Raw genomic sequence first — 16,944 nt, forward strand, 5'->3', positions numbered from 1 at the left:
CCTATATTGCTGAACCTCCCTCTGCCATCAGCCAGGCTTAATGTGATGGCAGAGTCTAATGCAGTGGTTCTCAACTGAAGGGGACTCTTGCCTCCCAGGGGACATTTAGTAATGGTAGGAAACGTTTTTGGATGTCGCAATGGGGAGAATGTTGCTATCGGGTGTAGCAGGTAGAGGCCAAGCATGCTGCTAAACATGCACAGGACAGCCTCTAACAACAAAGAATTATTTGGCCCAAAATGTCAGTAGTGATGGTGTTAATAAATCCTGGTCTAATTTTAACCCCCCCCCCAAAAAAAAAAGAAAACAGTATCTAAAAAATATACGGTTATATTAAATAACCTAGTGTGGTCCCTGGCAAGTAATAAGTGCTCAATAAATGTGTCTCTGTCCACCCTCCATTAATAACTAGATGAGCATATAAATGCATGTAAGTTCTCTACATTCCAATATATTATGGATTTAGTTTTCACAGTCATCTGTTTAACTAACAAAAATTATATTTATTTACTTTTAAAACCATTTTCCCATCTGGCCACTGTGCATCTAAAATCTATTTTGCAAGACTAAAGCAGTGTTTACTTTAGTAACTTCCTGAACTCCTCAATGATATAAGGTGTCTGAGTAACCAAATCACAAAGAAAAAATAAAACAGCCCAGACAGCATGGCTCAGTGGTTGAGCATTGACCTATGAACCAAGAAGTCAGGGTTTGATTCCCGGTCAGGGCACATGCCTGGGTTTTGGGCTCCATCCCCAATGTTTTTCAGGAGGTAGAGGATCAATGATTCACTATCATCATTGATGTTTCTCTCTCTCTCCCTCTCCCTTCCTCTCTGAAGAACAAAATATATAAATGTATTTCTCTTATCAGACTCTAGATTTATAACTGCTTTGGTTAATAGCTTTGAAAATTTCAGCCCCAATGGAGTTTTATAGAATGGGAATGGAGGTTTTACTGCTTTTAATATCCATAAACTATATTTATCCATAAAAGTCCCCTCCCCCCAGGAAACGAAGCAAATGATTAATACGTAAAGACCAAAGGACACAGAGGCAATGTCTGTGACTGAGGGGTGGTCCCTCCAGGAAGGAGTGATTAGGCTCCATGAAAGTGCCTCATTACACTCCGCTGCATAGCATTTATGTCAGTGGTTCCGGCAAAAATAGAGAGATCTCAATTGGGCAGTATAAAATGGGGGCTGTCCAATTCAACATTGACCATATAAATTTAACACTAAAAATGAAATGGAATTTATAATTAATAAATTGCACATACCAGTACAATACAATATGCATAAAAGAGAGTCTGTATTCCCCCCAACCCCCTCCACCAAACCTCAGAGTGACTTACTGGAAGCAAAGTAGGGTTGAAGTGTCTGGTGTAGCTCTATACAGTAAATAGAAAGGTGAAACAGGATTTTGGAAACTCCAGGCCTATTCTAGGTCCTTAAAGTCAAATATGTCTTTAATTGGGTCACTTAACCTCTCAGTTTGCTCATTATAAAGCAAAGATGGCATACCATCATTCTGAAACCGATGTATTAATGAAATTAAAAGAGAGCTCATCACAACTTACTATTCTAAAAAGATGGTCCTTGCCAGGTGGCTCAGTTGGTTAGAGTGTCATCCCACTACACCAGGGTTGCAGGTTCTGTCCCTGGTCAGGGCACATGGAAGAATCAACCAATGAATGCATAAATAAGTGGAATAACAAATCTATTTCTCTCTCTCTCTCTCTCTCTCTCTCTCTCTCTCTCTCTCTCTCTCTCTCATCAATTCAATAAAATAAAATAAAAATATCTGGAGCTCAAGATAGCCTCTGTTACTCCATGCTCTCATTCTCATTTATTCTATTTATTCCATTCCGTTTATTTATTTCATCAGAATTGGCTGTGGAAGTGGTACCTCTTGGAGTTTTGCAGTGTGTAGCTTGCTGGCTGTGCACAGAGGCCCTGCCTTCCGCTCCACTCTTTCTTCCTTTTGCCTTTATTGAATGAACGCATTGTGAGTGGCCACCATGCCCAGGCCCAGTGCTGAGTTTTGGAGAATACACTCCCTGCCTTGGAGATGCCACTCCTAGAGCATGTACTGAAGACACCTCCTCAGAAGTTTCTATTGCTACACATTTTGCCACACAGTTAATTTACTCTCTAATTTTTATTAGGGGAAAATGTCTTTTGGGGGGTATGTGTTTCTTTACAACAGATTTATTCTTAAAATTGATATACATAAAATGTAACTTAACTAGAAAGGGGAGTATTCACTTAAAAACAAATCCTGTGATACATTCCTTTTTTTAAGTCAATATTTATATGTTCAATTTGTTTAAGGTGTAATCATCATGTACATACAACTATAAAATATTCACACGAAGAACCATTTAAAATCACGCTATATGATGATGCTACATATGCACTAAGTATTACTTTTAAAATTGATTTTAATACCAATAATGGAAACCACCCCAAGCCACCCCCCCCCCCCCAAGAATGGCCTGACTTTTAGCTGGCCCTAAACTATCATTATTCATGGAAGCCACAGTGTGATGCTCCCTGGATGGAGAAATGAGGCATAAGCTTGTCAAACGCACTTGTCAGCCCTTCTAGAATTACAGCTCCATTTATACAACTAATCATCACCAAACTGAGTTTGTGTCTCCTTGTGGAAAATGCTCATATTTTGCCTGTTGAGAAAGCAGAATTTGCTCAAAGAAAAGCCAGAATCCATTTTCATTATTATGAAATGGTGAACTCCTGAAGCCTAGCCCAGCTCCTGGCACACACCAGGTGCTCATTGAATGCTTATCTGTTGAGTGAAAGAATAAGGAGTGCATGATAAACAGTCTTCTGCCAACCGCTGTGCTCTCTGGGAAATGAGCCTCTGAAGAAGATGATGAATATAGATGTTTGTGCAGAGGCTATGGTGTGGACTGAAGAAGCACTGGCTTGGAAAATAATTAAGAGCAAGGACTCAGAGCCCAACTGTCCACTCCTTGACTGTCTAATTTCTCTGTACCCAGTTTCCTTGTCTTTATGAGTCTGGCTAATGGTTTATCAATTTTATTTATCCTTTCAAAAACCAGCTCTTGGTTTCATTGATTTTTTTATATTGTTGTGTTTTGTTTTGTTTGTCTCTATGTTATTTATTTGTGCTCTAATTTTTATTATTTTCTTCCTTCTACTTACTCTGGGCTTTTTTTGTTCTCTTTCTAGTTCTTTAAGTTTTAGAGATATATAGTTTACTAGAGACTCAGTGCACAAAATTCATCCATGAGGGTAGGGGGGTGTTATCCCTCAGCCCAGCCTGCACCTTCTCCAATCTGGGACCCCTTGAGGGATGTCCAACTGCCCGTTTAGGCCCAATCCCTCTCACAATCCGAGACTGCTGCCTCCAAATATCTCTCTTGCCTCTGCCTGATTGCCCCTAACTGCTTCTGCCTGCCAGCCTAATCACCCTCTAGCTAGCCACTCCTCTGCCAGTCTGATCACTGCCTAACTGCTCCCTGGCTGTTGCGGTCTCCTCCAACTTCCCTCCTCTGCTGGCCTGGTCACTCCTAACTGCCCTTCCTGCTGGCCTGATCACCCACAACTGCCCTCCCCTGCAAGCCTGGTCCCTCCCCATCTGCTGTACCCTGTAGGCCTGGTCCCCCCCAACTGTCCTCCACTGCAGGCCTGGTCACCCCAACTGCCCTCCTCTGCTGGCCTAATCACCCCTAACTGCCCACAACTTCCCTTCCCTGCAGGCCATCTTGTGGTGGCCATCTTGTGTCCACATGGGGCAGCCATCTTTGACCACATGGGGACAGCCATCTTGTGTCTTGGAGTGACAATCAATTTGCATATTACTCTTTTATTAGATAGGATTGCTGATGTTTCTTGTTTTTTGAAGTAGGTCTGTAGTGCTATGAACTTCCCTCTGAAGACTGTTTTTGCTGAGCCCCAGAGATTTGGGGTTGCTGTGTGTTCATTTTTATTTGTTTCCAGGAAGTTTTTTATTTCTTTCTTGATCTTGTAACCCATTCATTGTTTAATAACATGCTATTTAGCCTCCATGTGTTTGAATATTTTGGGGTGTTTTTACTGTAATTAATTTCTAATGTCAATGCTTGATATGATTTCAATCTTCTTAAATTTGTAGAGACTTGTTTTGTGTCTTAAACTGTGGTCTATCTTTGTTAATGCTCCATGTGCACTTGAGAAGAATTTATATCCTGCTGTGTTGATGTGAAATGGTCTATAAATGTCAATTAAATCCATGTGATCCAGTGTGTCCTTAAGAGTCTCTGTCTCCTTGTTAAGTTTTTGTCTGGAAGTCAGAGGGGTGTAAAAGAACCCTATTATGCCTGTATTATTGTTGATCTCTCCATTAAAATCCTCTAGAAGTTTTTTGTTGTTGTTGTTGTTGTTTATATATTTAGGTGTCCCTATATTGGGTGCATATGTATTTACCAGGGTTATACCCTCTTGTTGGATCAATCCCTTTAGTATTATGTAGTGGCCTTTGTTGTCTCTTGTGATGGCCTTCATTTTAAAGTCTATTTTGTCAGATATGAGTATTGCTACTCCAACTTTTTTTTCTTTTCCGTTTGCATGGAAAAAAATTTTCCCCCTCCCTTCACTCTCATCCTGTGTGTGTCTTTTGTTTTGAGGTGGGTCTCTTGTTGACAGCATATAGTTGGGTCATGTTTGTGTATCCATCTGCTACCCTACACCTTTTTATTGGAGCATTTAATCCATTTACATTTAGGGTTATTATTGAGAGATACTTACATATTGCCATATATTTCTGTATGGCTAGATTTCTCTCTCTGTTTCTTCCTCTCATTATAGCAATCCCTTTAGCATGTCTTTTATTGCTGGCTTGGTGGTGATATACTCCTTTAGCCTCTTTTAGTCTGGGAAGCTCTTCGTTTGACCATCTATTTTGAATTGATAACCTTGTGGATATAGTAATCTTAGTCTCATATTTTTGCTTTTCATTACCTTGAGTACTTCATGCCATTTCTTTCTGGCCTGGAGACTTTCTGTTGAGAAATCAGATGTCAGCCTTATGGAAACACCTTTGTAGGTAACAGTTTGCTTTTCTCTTGCTGCCTTCAAGATTCTCTCTTTGTCTTTTATTTTTGTTATTTTAATTATGAAATGTCCGTGCATGGGTCTGTTTGGGTTTTTCTTGTTTGGGGTTCTTTGTTCCTCCTGAACTTGTGTGACTTTTTCCTTTACCAGGTTAGGGAAATTTTCTATTATTTCTTCAAACACCTTCTCTATGCCTTTTTACCTTTCTGCTTCTTCTGTCACACCTGCTATTCTAATACATTTCATGTTGTCCACAACTCCCTTAAGCTGTCCTCCTGTTTTTTAATTGTTTTTTTTTTGTTGTTGTTGTTGTTGCTGTTGTTGTTTGGTTTTGGGGTTTTTTTGTTTGTTTGGGTTTTTTTTTTTGTTTTATGATTGAGAGATATTTTCAACTCTGTTTTCTAATTCACTAATTCAATCCTCAGCTTCCCCTAATCTGCTGTGTATTCCTTCCAATGTGTTCTTTATTTGTGTTATATCATTCTTTATTTCAGACTGTTCTTTTTCATATTTACTATATCTTTTTTCATTCCCTTGAGCATCTTTACCATCATTAATCTGAACTCTGTTTCAGATAAATTTCTTATATCTGCTTCATTCATCTTTTCTGGGGAATTCTATATTTCTACATTTCTTTCATGTTTGTCTCCTCATTTTGGCTTTCTGTTTGGGTTTGTGACTGTATTAGGTAGATCCTCTATACCTCTCAATCTCTAGTGCAGAACAGTGTTAAAGGCTGTTTCTGACTAATTAGATCAGGCAAAGACTCAAAGCCCCCAGAGACCACCTCTGCCTACAGACTGATATGATTCTGACTTGAATTGCCCTGCAAGCAATTGTCCACTGGTGTGGTGAGAGTTTTTTCAACAGGATAGGGCAGTTGCTACTGACTAGAGGCTAATTGTTATTTTTAATCTTTTAAGTAGCCTCAGGGCAAGGAATTTTTCCAATAGAGTGTGTCTACTCTTTTCCCTCCAAGCCAGGTAAATGTCTAGGTAGGATAGAGGTGCTCTGCTGCATGAGGGAATGACTCAGCCCAGGAAACTGGGGGTGTCTGCCTTCTGAGCTCTATCCCCTTAGTCCACAATCCTGGCTTCTGCTCTCACAGTTCCAGTTCATTTCACCTTCCTTCTGCTGGAGCACAATGTGGTGACTCCACAGGGAATTTTGTGTGTTGGCCCTTTAAGAGGGTGCCTGAATTTTCAGCTGTTACTTACTGGCAGATAGCACCCTGCTGCTTTTCACAGCCAGATGTTATATTAGTACCCTCCTCAGTTTTGGTGCTCTCAGCTAGGGAGCCCAGCTTGGGGATTAGATCCCAGAGTTCTCAGTGTCACCGCCCCCACCTCACCCCACCTCCATAGTTGAGATAGTGTCTTCAGGACTTCAGTTGCTATCTGTGGGCTCCTGGCCAGCCCTTTCATGCCTCCACCCTTCCTACCAGTCTCTATGCAATCTCCACCTTTGATCCTTGGGTATCAGGGTTCTCTCCTGCAAGTTTTTCATTGATTATTCAGGAAGTTTTTCTGTACTTTGGTTATAATACTAGTTTGTTCTGGGCGCATGTCCATGCAGCATCCACTTACTCTGCCTCCATTTTTAACCTCCCTCAGCCCATTTCAGTTTTCTTATCTATAAAATGGTACACTTTTTACCTTCTTTGTAACATAGTTGAGATTAAAAGAATTACTATATGTAAAGTGCCTAAAACACCCCATATAACTATATATGTATTTACTTATATTTATTTTTAGCTATAATCCTAACAAATGTTATTCATTATGATTATCATTATTTATTTTACCCATAGAGCCCTGTGAAATATTTAAATCAAAGCTCTGCCCCACCAACTTTAGTGCCAATGGCAATTATGCTAAAGTAGGAAATCAAGAGACCCTTTCTCAAACATACACAGAGTGCTATCAGTGAAACCAAGAAACTGCAAGGGTTCCTTGATGGTTCTCACCATCTTTATACAAACTCCTCTTTTGTCTTCACCTTGTGAAGCCTCTGAGAGGTAAGAAACAGGTCTCCATCTCTGAACGATACCATCAGAGCCTTTCACATTTGGCTTAAGGCTCACTCTTCATGCCTAATTGACTGAGAAATGAGTCCCTCTGAATTTGGATGTGGTGAGCAGTTTTAGACTAATTTTCTGAAGTTCTTAGTGAGACATTCATAGCACATTAGCATCAGGCATTACTTTCATTGATGTTATGGCTATAATATGGAATAATTTACCATAACAAGTAAAGTGAACAACCTGGCAGAAAGATGCAGTTTGGGAATGGAAGAAGGATCTTCAAGTTCTGACACCTCACCCAATCAGAAGCCAGAGAGTACAGCCCACCTGCCTCTCAAGTCAGAGAATCCAGGTTGCCATGTGCAGTTGTCAGTAAAGTCCCTTTGCTGTTGTCTTCCTTGGTTTTATTAGACGAGTTTGTATCTGATTTATTCCAAGCATGCCTCTAAGCAATTACGTATCTTCCCATTTAATCCTCAAAGTTGCCCTGTGATGTCCATGCCCATTTACAAGTGGAAAGTAAGGCTCAGCCGAAACCGGTTTGGCTCAGTGGTAGAGCTTCGGTCTGCGGACTGAAAGGTCCTGGGTTCAATTCTGGTGAGGGGCATGTACGTTGGTTGTGGGCACATCCCCAGTGGGGAGTGTGCAAGAGGCAGCTGGTTGATGTTTCTCTCTCATTGACGTTTCTAGCTCTCTGTCTCTCTCCCTTCCTCTCTGTAAAAATCAATAAAATATTTTTTTTTTAAAAAAAAGAAAGAAAGAAAGAAAGAAAGAAAGAAAGAAAGAAAGAAAGAAAGAAAGACTCAGCTGGATAACCTTCCCAAAGACCCAGAGCTATAAAGGCTAAATGGGGATACAAACCCATCCGTCTGACTTAACGTTGGCTTTGCCATCACATTACCACTCATCCCTGTCTCTATCTCATTGATGAACCTTCCCAGATCCCATATTAGAAAAGCAAAAGATGGCATTTGGGAGTTCAGTTAATTTATTAAATTTCCTTTTCAATTGTGGCCAGATTATTTTTAAGAATAAAGTCTTACTTTTTAAAAAATAAAATCATTAAGCAGTTTTTATGACATGTACAACAAATCCATCATTTTCCCTTAAAGTCTTTAGCACATTTAGAAGAGAATGGTTTAAGTTTTTTGCCAAATTTGGAATAAAATCTCTACTCACTTTAAAATCAAATAACTTATTTTATTTATCAAGTAATACAAACATATATACTAGTATATTTAATTGCAATTAAAGTTAAGCTGAATGATCATGTGTGTGTTACTCCAATGACATTGAACACTTATCAGGCCCTTTGAGCAAAGTACTTTAACAAGCAGAGTAAATTCTATGAATGGCTACATATTATAGAACTAGTGATCCAGTACACAAAATTTGTGCACATTAAAAGGAAGTTAGAGAAACTATTTTAATATTGCTATTTGCCCTTTTTCTATTATAGAAGTGTCAGAGATGAAAGAAAATTATTAAAATGTATATGAAAATCTTCCTCCTGTCAGAGTCTGGGAACCACAGTCAAGTCTCTGCACACCCACGTGCACCTCAAAATCACTTGAGACCCAGACCTGGCCAGCCCTACTCCCATCAAGTTTGTGGAAAATTTCCAGAAATTGGAAAAAAAATAAATGAAGGATCTAGAATAGATAGAAATCATTCAGGATGAGTTCAAATAACAACCATTACAGAAAGAAAGAGGAAAGCAAAGCATCAAATCATTTTATAAAATTGCCTAGCATTGATGGATATAGCTTTCCAAATTGATGGGTCCATGAGTCATGCGTGAAAATAGACCCATACCACTCAAAGTGTCTCACATTCAGAAGCTCTCAGGAGTGAGGCCAGTTAATGAGTGAGATCCTTCCAATGAGAACAGTGACAGACATGGCTGCCAGAGGGGAGGGTAGTTGGGAGATGGGGTGAAAGGTTAAGGGATTGAACAGTACCAACTGGCAGTTACAAAATAGTCACATGGATGTAAAGTACAGCATAGTCAATAATATTGTGATAACTATGTATGTTGCCAGGTGGGTACTAGAAATATTGAGAACACTTTATAAAGTATGGTTGTCTAACCACTATGCTGCACACCTGAAATAATACAAGATACTATTGAATGTAAACTGTATTTGAAAGAAATAAAATATAATTTAAAAAGAGAACAAATGGAGAAGGAAGGCTCCACCTAAAGGGGAGGGAGGTGGGAAAGCGAGTCCATTGTGGCTGGGAAATCTTACCAAGAAACACTATGTAGTGCATTTCATGTGCTCTGGTCCAATCTACAACAGAATAACAGGTGAGAAAAACCTACAACAGAAATGATATGAGACAAGCACAGTTAATGAAGTCCCATTAACATTTCCTATGCACTAATTTAAACAGTTACTATCTCCATCACCATTGTACAGACTAGGAGACTAAGGTGCCTAAACACTGCCTGCTCAAGCTCACGTGACAAATAAGTGGTAGAGCCAGAACCTTAAACCCAAGCATTCTGACTGCCAAGTCCCAATAACCACTATATCATATTCCGTCTCTAAGTTTTTTAAGGAAGCCATCCATTTATACAAAATCCAAATTTTGATATGTTGGTAACTAATTGTTTTCAAAGCACTACAATCCTTGCAAAGTATGCTTGGCATATGACTTCTTCTCGGGCAGTAGGTAGTTAAAATACGACGCCAAGGTGTTCACACCATGACGGAGTCCCCAGAACGTTTAACATGCCTGGTGGGCCTGATAGTGGCATTGTCAGGAGCCCCTAGAGATTTGGCCCCACTTCTGGGCTCAACTTTATCCCTCCGATGGTCATCCACCCTGAAGACTCTGTCAAACCTTAAGCATGTGCTTGGTAAAAGGAGAAAGAAGGATCTAATAAATGTGGGAACGGCCACCATACTTGTCTGTAGACCATGAGAAGTTTCCAACCTCTCTGGAAATCTGCGTGGGTTTGTCCAAGAGGTCACAGTGCTCATTTCCTCTGATGCAAAGATGATACAGATGGGTTTGATGGCGCATCTATTATTGTTTTGTTTCAGATCATTTCAGTGGAACATGGATTTAAAAAAAAAAAGAGAGAGAAATATTGAGTGTTCAGTCATGGTTGCTTCTGCTTGGCAAAATATTGTGTAAATTCATTGGCAGATGCTAGGAAAGTTGTACTTGCTGGTAATAACCAAGTTTTTATTTCTGTGTCCCATGCCCAGAACAATTTGCTATTCTGAAATATGGCACGAGTGAAAATGCTAGATGTGTATATTTCTCTAGAGGAATTATTTCACATCATTGCATGGAGATAGAATTATGAATTAATTGTAGTGAATAGAATGTTTTGCATTCTTTGCTAGAAGCCAAGAATAATGATTGAATGAAGTCCCATTAACATTTTCTATGCACTAGTTTAGACAGTGGGTATGGTATTGGTATATGTGTTTGCTTTTTCTTTCAATGTTGTGTTGAGATATTAAACCATCTGTTCTTGTGCATAAACATTTTTCTGGGATTCAGATGAGATTACAAGCTATGATATGGTTCTATGATTATTATGGGGTGATCAGACTGTTTATAAGAAAATTTTACTTTAGGGGCCTTTTAATGATCACTACAAGCTTAGGTTGGCAAAACATCTCCTTTTGGAAGCAAATTGTTTTTTTTACAAATGTTGGTATGGTTAATTTTAAGTATCAGCCTAAATTAAATGATATTTCTAAATTCTTAAATTAAGATGATATTTTTAAATTTATTAGGACTAGAGTTCATTTTCAAGATTAATTCTACATAGACTCATTACCAGTTTCTTTTCATTTTCATCAAATGGAAATATTCCTAAGAAAATTTATAAAGCTCAAAATTGACTACTGTGCCAGATAATAATTTTATCTGTAAACTAAATAAAAGTTATATGTACATGACTATATTATGAATATGCATAAAAATATAATTGAATAGCACCAAATATTTACTACTGTCAATAAAATAAAATAGTCACATTCCAAAATATTTTAGAAAATTCCAGATATGAATTTGTAAACAAAATTTAAAGATTTATAGTATATCTAGCAAGAGATTTCCACCTGGGAAAATAAAGAACTTTAAATCAGTGATTCTCATCCACTTTCCCACCCAGGACCCTTGAGTAGTACAGTACGTTTCCATGACAATGGCATCTCTCCCTTGAAAGGCGTTAAGGACCTGAAAAGAGAACACACATGAGTACCACTAAATAGGAGCCCCCAGTGTCTTTTTTAAATATATTTGTAATTGATTTTGGAGAGGGAGAGAGAGATAAGAACATCAGTGATGAAAATCATTATCAACTGCCTCCTGCACGGCCCCTACTGGAGACTGTATCTATAACCTGCCCAGTGGCTCTCCGAGAATTCACCCTTTGTCTCCCTCTCATGAGAATCACAGATTAAAATAGGTTTAGATCTGATGAGCAGCTCTCCAATTGCTTTTTTCAATTAAAAATTTAAAATGACTTTGCTTCAGTGTTTAAGTTTATAAATACTGTAATATAAACATTTTTACATCAAGAAGATGTAGTGGCACTGGTAAAAAAAAAAAAAAAAAAAAAAGATATTTCTTACCATTTTCAACAGCATGGATGGAACTGGAGAGCATTATGCTATGTGAAATAAACCAGGCAGAGAAAGATAAATATAACATGATCTCACTCATTTATAGAATATAATGAACAACATAAACTGATGAACAAAAATAGATCCAGAGACAGAAAAACATTGATCAGACCATTAAACCTCAGAGGGAAGGTAGGGGAGGGTGGGGATAAAGGGGAGAGATCAACCAAAAGATTTGTATGCATGCATATAAGCCTAACCAATGGGCACAGACAACATGCGGGTATGGGCATGGGAGGGGAGGGAGGTAATGGGGGAATAAGGACACATATGTAACACCGTAATCAATAAAGAAATTTAAAATAAAGATGTAGTGTGCACATTTCTAATTCATTTGTTGATCATCTTTGCTTTACATACAAACTGTACTTGCATTAACTGCTGTTACAAAATAGGAAATGCATAGTAGGTGAATCGTGGATATAAAGATGTGACTATTCTATCTTCATCGTTACAGCTCCATCCAGCAGAAAACCGGGAGACCCCCTTGTCATTTCAGATATCAAAAAAGGCAGTGTGGCACACAGGTAAGGAAAGCGTCTTCTCTGTTTATTCCAAGGCATTTCTTCATAACGCAGAAACGACCCAGCCACACCCGAGGCAGACCTTGCTAATGGAGCGTGGTAGCTTCAAGCAATTGGCGAGCTGGTCATCAGATCTAAACCATGTGATATTTATCTTTCTCTGCCAGGCAGCTGCCACGAATCAGCCATATTTGGTATTCCTACTGTCAGTGCTACTGTAGAAATTCCTCGGCCTGCTGATTTATCTCTGCACCCAGTACAGAAAGCATAGGCCTGGAAATGTATTTTAAGGTCGTTTGTGAGTCCAACAGAGACTCTCCTTCACCAATCGATCATATCCCATCTCTCATTTTCCAACTGAAACTCTGGAAGCGGCCTTAGGTATGCCAGACACCCCACATGGAGATAGCAGCTTGTGCAAGAGCTTTGCTAGATGCCAGAATGTCCTTCCTGGCCCAGCCAAGTCCTTCGGCCTTACTGCCAAATCTCCTATTTGGTCCATATCCATCCAAATCAGGAAGTCTCAAACTTTTGATTTCACAGATCAAAAATATTTTTAAATGATTGGAGAACACTAATATAAGACTATTAACTTCTTTTAATTTTCAGTTAAGGACTTTATAAAAAAACAAAACAAAACAAAAAAAAACAACAAAAAAAAACCACCTATTATAACAGCCATTTCATTACAGAAATACTTTAACCCTCAAAAAATAGTAAGTCCCTAGCTGGGTTGTCTCAGTGGACAGAGCATCAGCCTGAGGACTGAAGGGTCCTGGGTTCAATTCTGGTCAAGGGCACATGGACAAGGGCACAGATATATTTTTAAATAATTAAATGCATAAATCTGTTTTTTTAAAAAGGTAGTGTGTGGGTGTAGGTGAATAGGTAGAGGCTCCACTGTGACAGAGAGACTCATAGGTGAAGTGGATCAAATAAGACAGCAGTTTGTCTCTCACATAGCAGTGGGGAGTGTGGCAGGCGCTGCAGGGCTGGGAAGCAGCTCGCCATCCTCACCGCTTGCTCAGCATTGCACCTTGTAGCCACAGAAGGGAGGCAGGGGTGGTGCATCTCTAGGGTGTGATCCCAAAGTAGGAAGGGAAGAAGAGATGCTGGGAAGCAATTAGCAATCTCTGTCACAGACCCAAAGCGTAAAGGATAGTTCTTATCAAAACATAACTTGATTGCCAGCATGGCTCAGTGGTTGAGCATTGGCCTATGAACTAGGAGGCCATGGTAGGATTTCTGGTCGCAACAGATAAATGATTCTCTTTCATCATTGATGTTTCTCTCTCTCCCTCCCCCTTCCTCTCTGAAATCAATAAAAATTTGTTTTTTGAAACAACATAACCTTATTTATAATTGTGTGTGTATAAATATACACACACACAAACACATACACAATCGTATTATTTTTCTTATTTCATGGTGGACCTTATAAACCTTCAGAGACCTGCAGGGGCTCCACAGCTAGTATTAGGCCCTCGAAGGCCACCCTCCAGATTGCAAGCGTAGAATTCCCCTTTTCTCCCCACAGGGAGATCCCCGTGCAGGTGGAAATGGCAGAGGCGCCACTCTGTCCATCCCAGTCTGTCCATCCCACCTTGGCTGCCCTCACTCCCTCAGCCCTGCCCTAGCACCTAGACTGCCAAGGGCCCAAAGGGGCACCACAACATGGAGAAGCACAGGAGGCCAGACAACCCCTCCCTTCCTAGGAGCCTTCAAGTCCCTGAGTGAAGCTGACAGTGTTTTCCTGGCTAATGGGAGGCAGCACAAAAAAAAAACAAAAAAAACAAACTGTTTTTAACCCTCTGTGATTTCCAGTCATGGCGGCCATCCAAAATAAGACTGGGAAAACGGGGGTAGGGGAGAGTCAATAAAATCCAATTTAAAGGCAGTTGAGGAAGCCTTTTTCTCTAAAGATTGCCATAATGCTGCCTGAAGCCTGGGCACGTGCTCATCATTGCTCACGTGTTGCTCCGCATTTGCCAACAGGACCGGCACGCTGGAGCTTGGAGATAAACTGCTTGCCATAGACAACATCCGCCTGGACAACTGCTCCATGGAAGACGCCGTTCAGATCCTCCAGCAGTGCGAAGATCTGGTGAAGCTCAAAATCCGCAAGGATGAAGATAACTCAGGTACTGATAGCCTCGCCGTTAAAGCCCGTGTCTCTGACTGCCCATCTGCTACGGAGGCTATTAGATCTGGATGTTTTACATACAACAGCTGGCTGGTGACATTGCAGCAGAGTTTTACACCGCTAAGAAGGGCTTTAAATTGTGCATTGGGAGTTTAGTATCAATTTTAAGTAATGGTGCTTTTAAATGATATAATTAAGATGGTGTCATTATAGAACCATTATTACAACTGTATTTAAATAATCTCTAAAGATGAAAACTAAATTATCACCCAGTACCACCCTAATCCAATGGAACAAGTCATTTTCAAGTTTATAGTGTTTATATTACATAATTATAACCATAGTGCATGGTACATTTTTACTTAATTTTATAAACCAGTTATCTTTTACAAACCTGTACTACATTTTTTATTTACTGCCTATAATTTATTTACCATTCTTCTCTTCATGCTTAGATTGCTTTTAATTGTTCATTATTGTGGGTAGTGCAATCATGGATATCTTTAGGCATAGATATCTTTATTCAGTTGTTCATCCTTTGAATTATTTCATTAGGAAATATCCCTAGAAGATTGCTGAGTCAGATTGAGATGGAAATTTTATGGTTCTCAATGAGTCTTCTACCATGTTTCTTTCTAAAAGGGCTGTATTTATTTTTAGTCCTTCCAGTCATATATGAATCCATTGGAGCAGTGCTCTCAAATGTTAGTGGGCCTCAGGATCGCCTGAAGACCTTATTTTAAAAATAAATAAATAACGAGCAAACAAGTCCCAGCGAGGTGGAGTTAGTTGGAGTGTTGTCCAGTACATCAAAATGGTTGTGAGTCCAATCCCCAGTTGGGGTGCGTACCAAAGGCAACTGATCTCTTTCTCTCTCCCCACCCTCCTTTCCTCTCCAAGAAATAAAAATTCAATAAACATATTCTCAGGTTTAAATTTGTTTTAAAAAGCAGCAAACTCATAGAGAACATTTTTGTGGTTACTACAATAGATGGGAGAAAGGTGGAGGGGATGGGTGAAAAGGGAGGAAAATATTTAGAAGTACAAATTGGTAGCTACAAAGTTGTCTCAGGGATGTAAAGTGCAGAATAGGGAATATAGTCAATAATGCTATACTAACTCTGTATGGTGCCAGATGGGTACTAGAATTACCAGAATAATTGTTTCATAAGTTACATAAATGTCTAATCACTATGTTGTATAACTGAAACTAATATAATATTGTATGTCAACTGTAATAGGAAAACTAAAAATTATTTTTTTAAAGAAACACAGTTCTTGGGCACTGCTCCCAAATGGGGCCCTGAGATTCTGCATTTCCAGCAAATTTCCTCATTATGCTGCTATGGTCCAAGGACCACACTCCAAGTAGCCCTGCAGTAGAAGCCCTTTAATCTAATTACTAGAGGCCTGATGCACAAAGATTCGAAAAGAATGGGCCTTCCTTCCCCTGGCTGCCGGCACCCCCTTTGCTCCAGCCCAGAGCCACCTTTCTGCCTTCCCATGCTGCATAGAGGCCTGGAGTAGCTAGGATGGTGCAGAACACCTGCTTTGTCACCATGGTGATGACACAAGTGTCCCATCCCACCCCCAGCCGCTCAGCACCTGCATATGCAAATTAACCAGCCATCTTTGATAGGTTAATTTGCATACTATCTCCTGATTGGCTGATGGGCTGGTATCAATTTGCATGTTTCTCTTTTATTAGTGTAGATTAGGGGTGTCGAACTCAATCAGAGAAGGGGCCAAAATCTAAAATCCAGCCTAAATCGCGGGCCGAATGGTTTACTGAACAGTCATAAACTGACAATGTCATAAACTGACAGCGGAGTGCAGTGATGACAGCGCGGTGAGGGCCACATTGCAAGGCCTGGCGGGCTGGATTTGGCCCGCGGGCCTTGTGTTTGACACATGTGGTGTAGATGATAAGAACGAGAGCTTATTCGGGAAAGTCCATTAATTGAAAGAGTCAGCAAAATGTGGGGAATTAGAGAAAATATATCTACACTAATAAAAAAGAAACATGTAAATTGACCATCACTTCTCTACGCCCATCAGCCAATCAGGAGTGAATATGCAAATTAACCTAACCAAAGCTGGAGGCGGCCCCACCCCCTACCTGCTCCAGGCCTCTGGGCAGCACGCATGCAGGATGCCTGCTTTGAGGGAGAGGGTCCAGGGGGCAGAGGGAGCTACAGGAGCAGTGCTCTGCCCAGAGCCTTTAAACTGAAGGTGGTAGCCAGAGGGAAGGCCTGGGTCCTGAGTGCCGGAGGAAAACCAGAGCCAGCAGCCAGGAGAAGGAAGGCCTGTTGCACGAATCATTTCATTCAATGGGCCTCTAGTATATCCATAATATAAGTGCTTAATTTAAAATTTTGCCAGTCATTCCAGTGAAGCCAAGGCCTTTCCTATGAGTATTCTGCAGAGTATAGTTAAGCATCTTGTTACCTGTTTGTTTGCCCAAACTATACCCATGATAATCAGTTTACAATTTCCACTTTTAGGTATTTTTGTTCATTTGT

General features: G+C 39.9%; 1 protein-coding gene across 21 annotated transcripts in view; it reads left to right on the forward strand.

Moving 5' to 3' along the window:
* GRIP1 (glutamate receptor interacting protein 1) overlaps positions 1-16,944 on the forward strand; it is a 658,304-nt gene that overhangs the window by 592,910 nt on the left and 48,450 nt on the right. For all 21 annotated transcript variants that reach the window (XM_084877571.1, XM_084877568.1, XM_084877570.1 and 18 more), the window contains 2 exons: positions 12,213-12,282; positions 14,275-14,420. In XM_084877571.1, the coding sequence (XP_084733697.1) occupies positions 12,213-12,282; positions 14,275-14,420 (216 nt within the window). The remainder of the gene's footprint in view (positions 1-12,212; positions 12,283-14,274; positions 14,421-16,944) is intronic.

The sequence above is a fragment of the Pipistrellus hanaki genome (assembly GCF_964339955.1).
Source record: "Pipistrellus hanaki genome assembly, chromosome: 3".
NCBI classification, from domain to species: domain Eukaryota; kingdom Metazoa; phylum Chordata; class Mammalia; order Chiroptera; family Vespertilionidae; genus Pipistrellus; species Pipistrellus hanaki.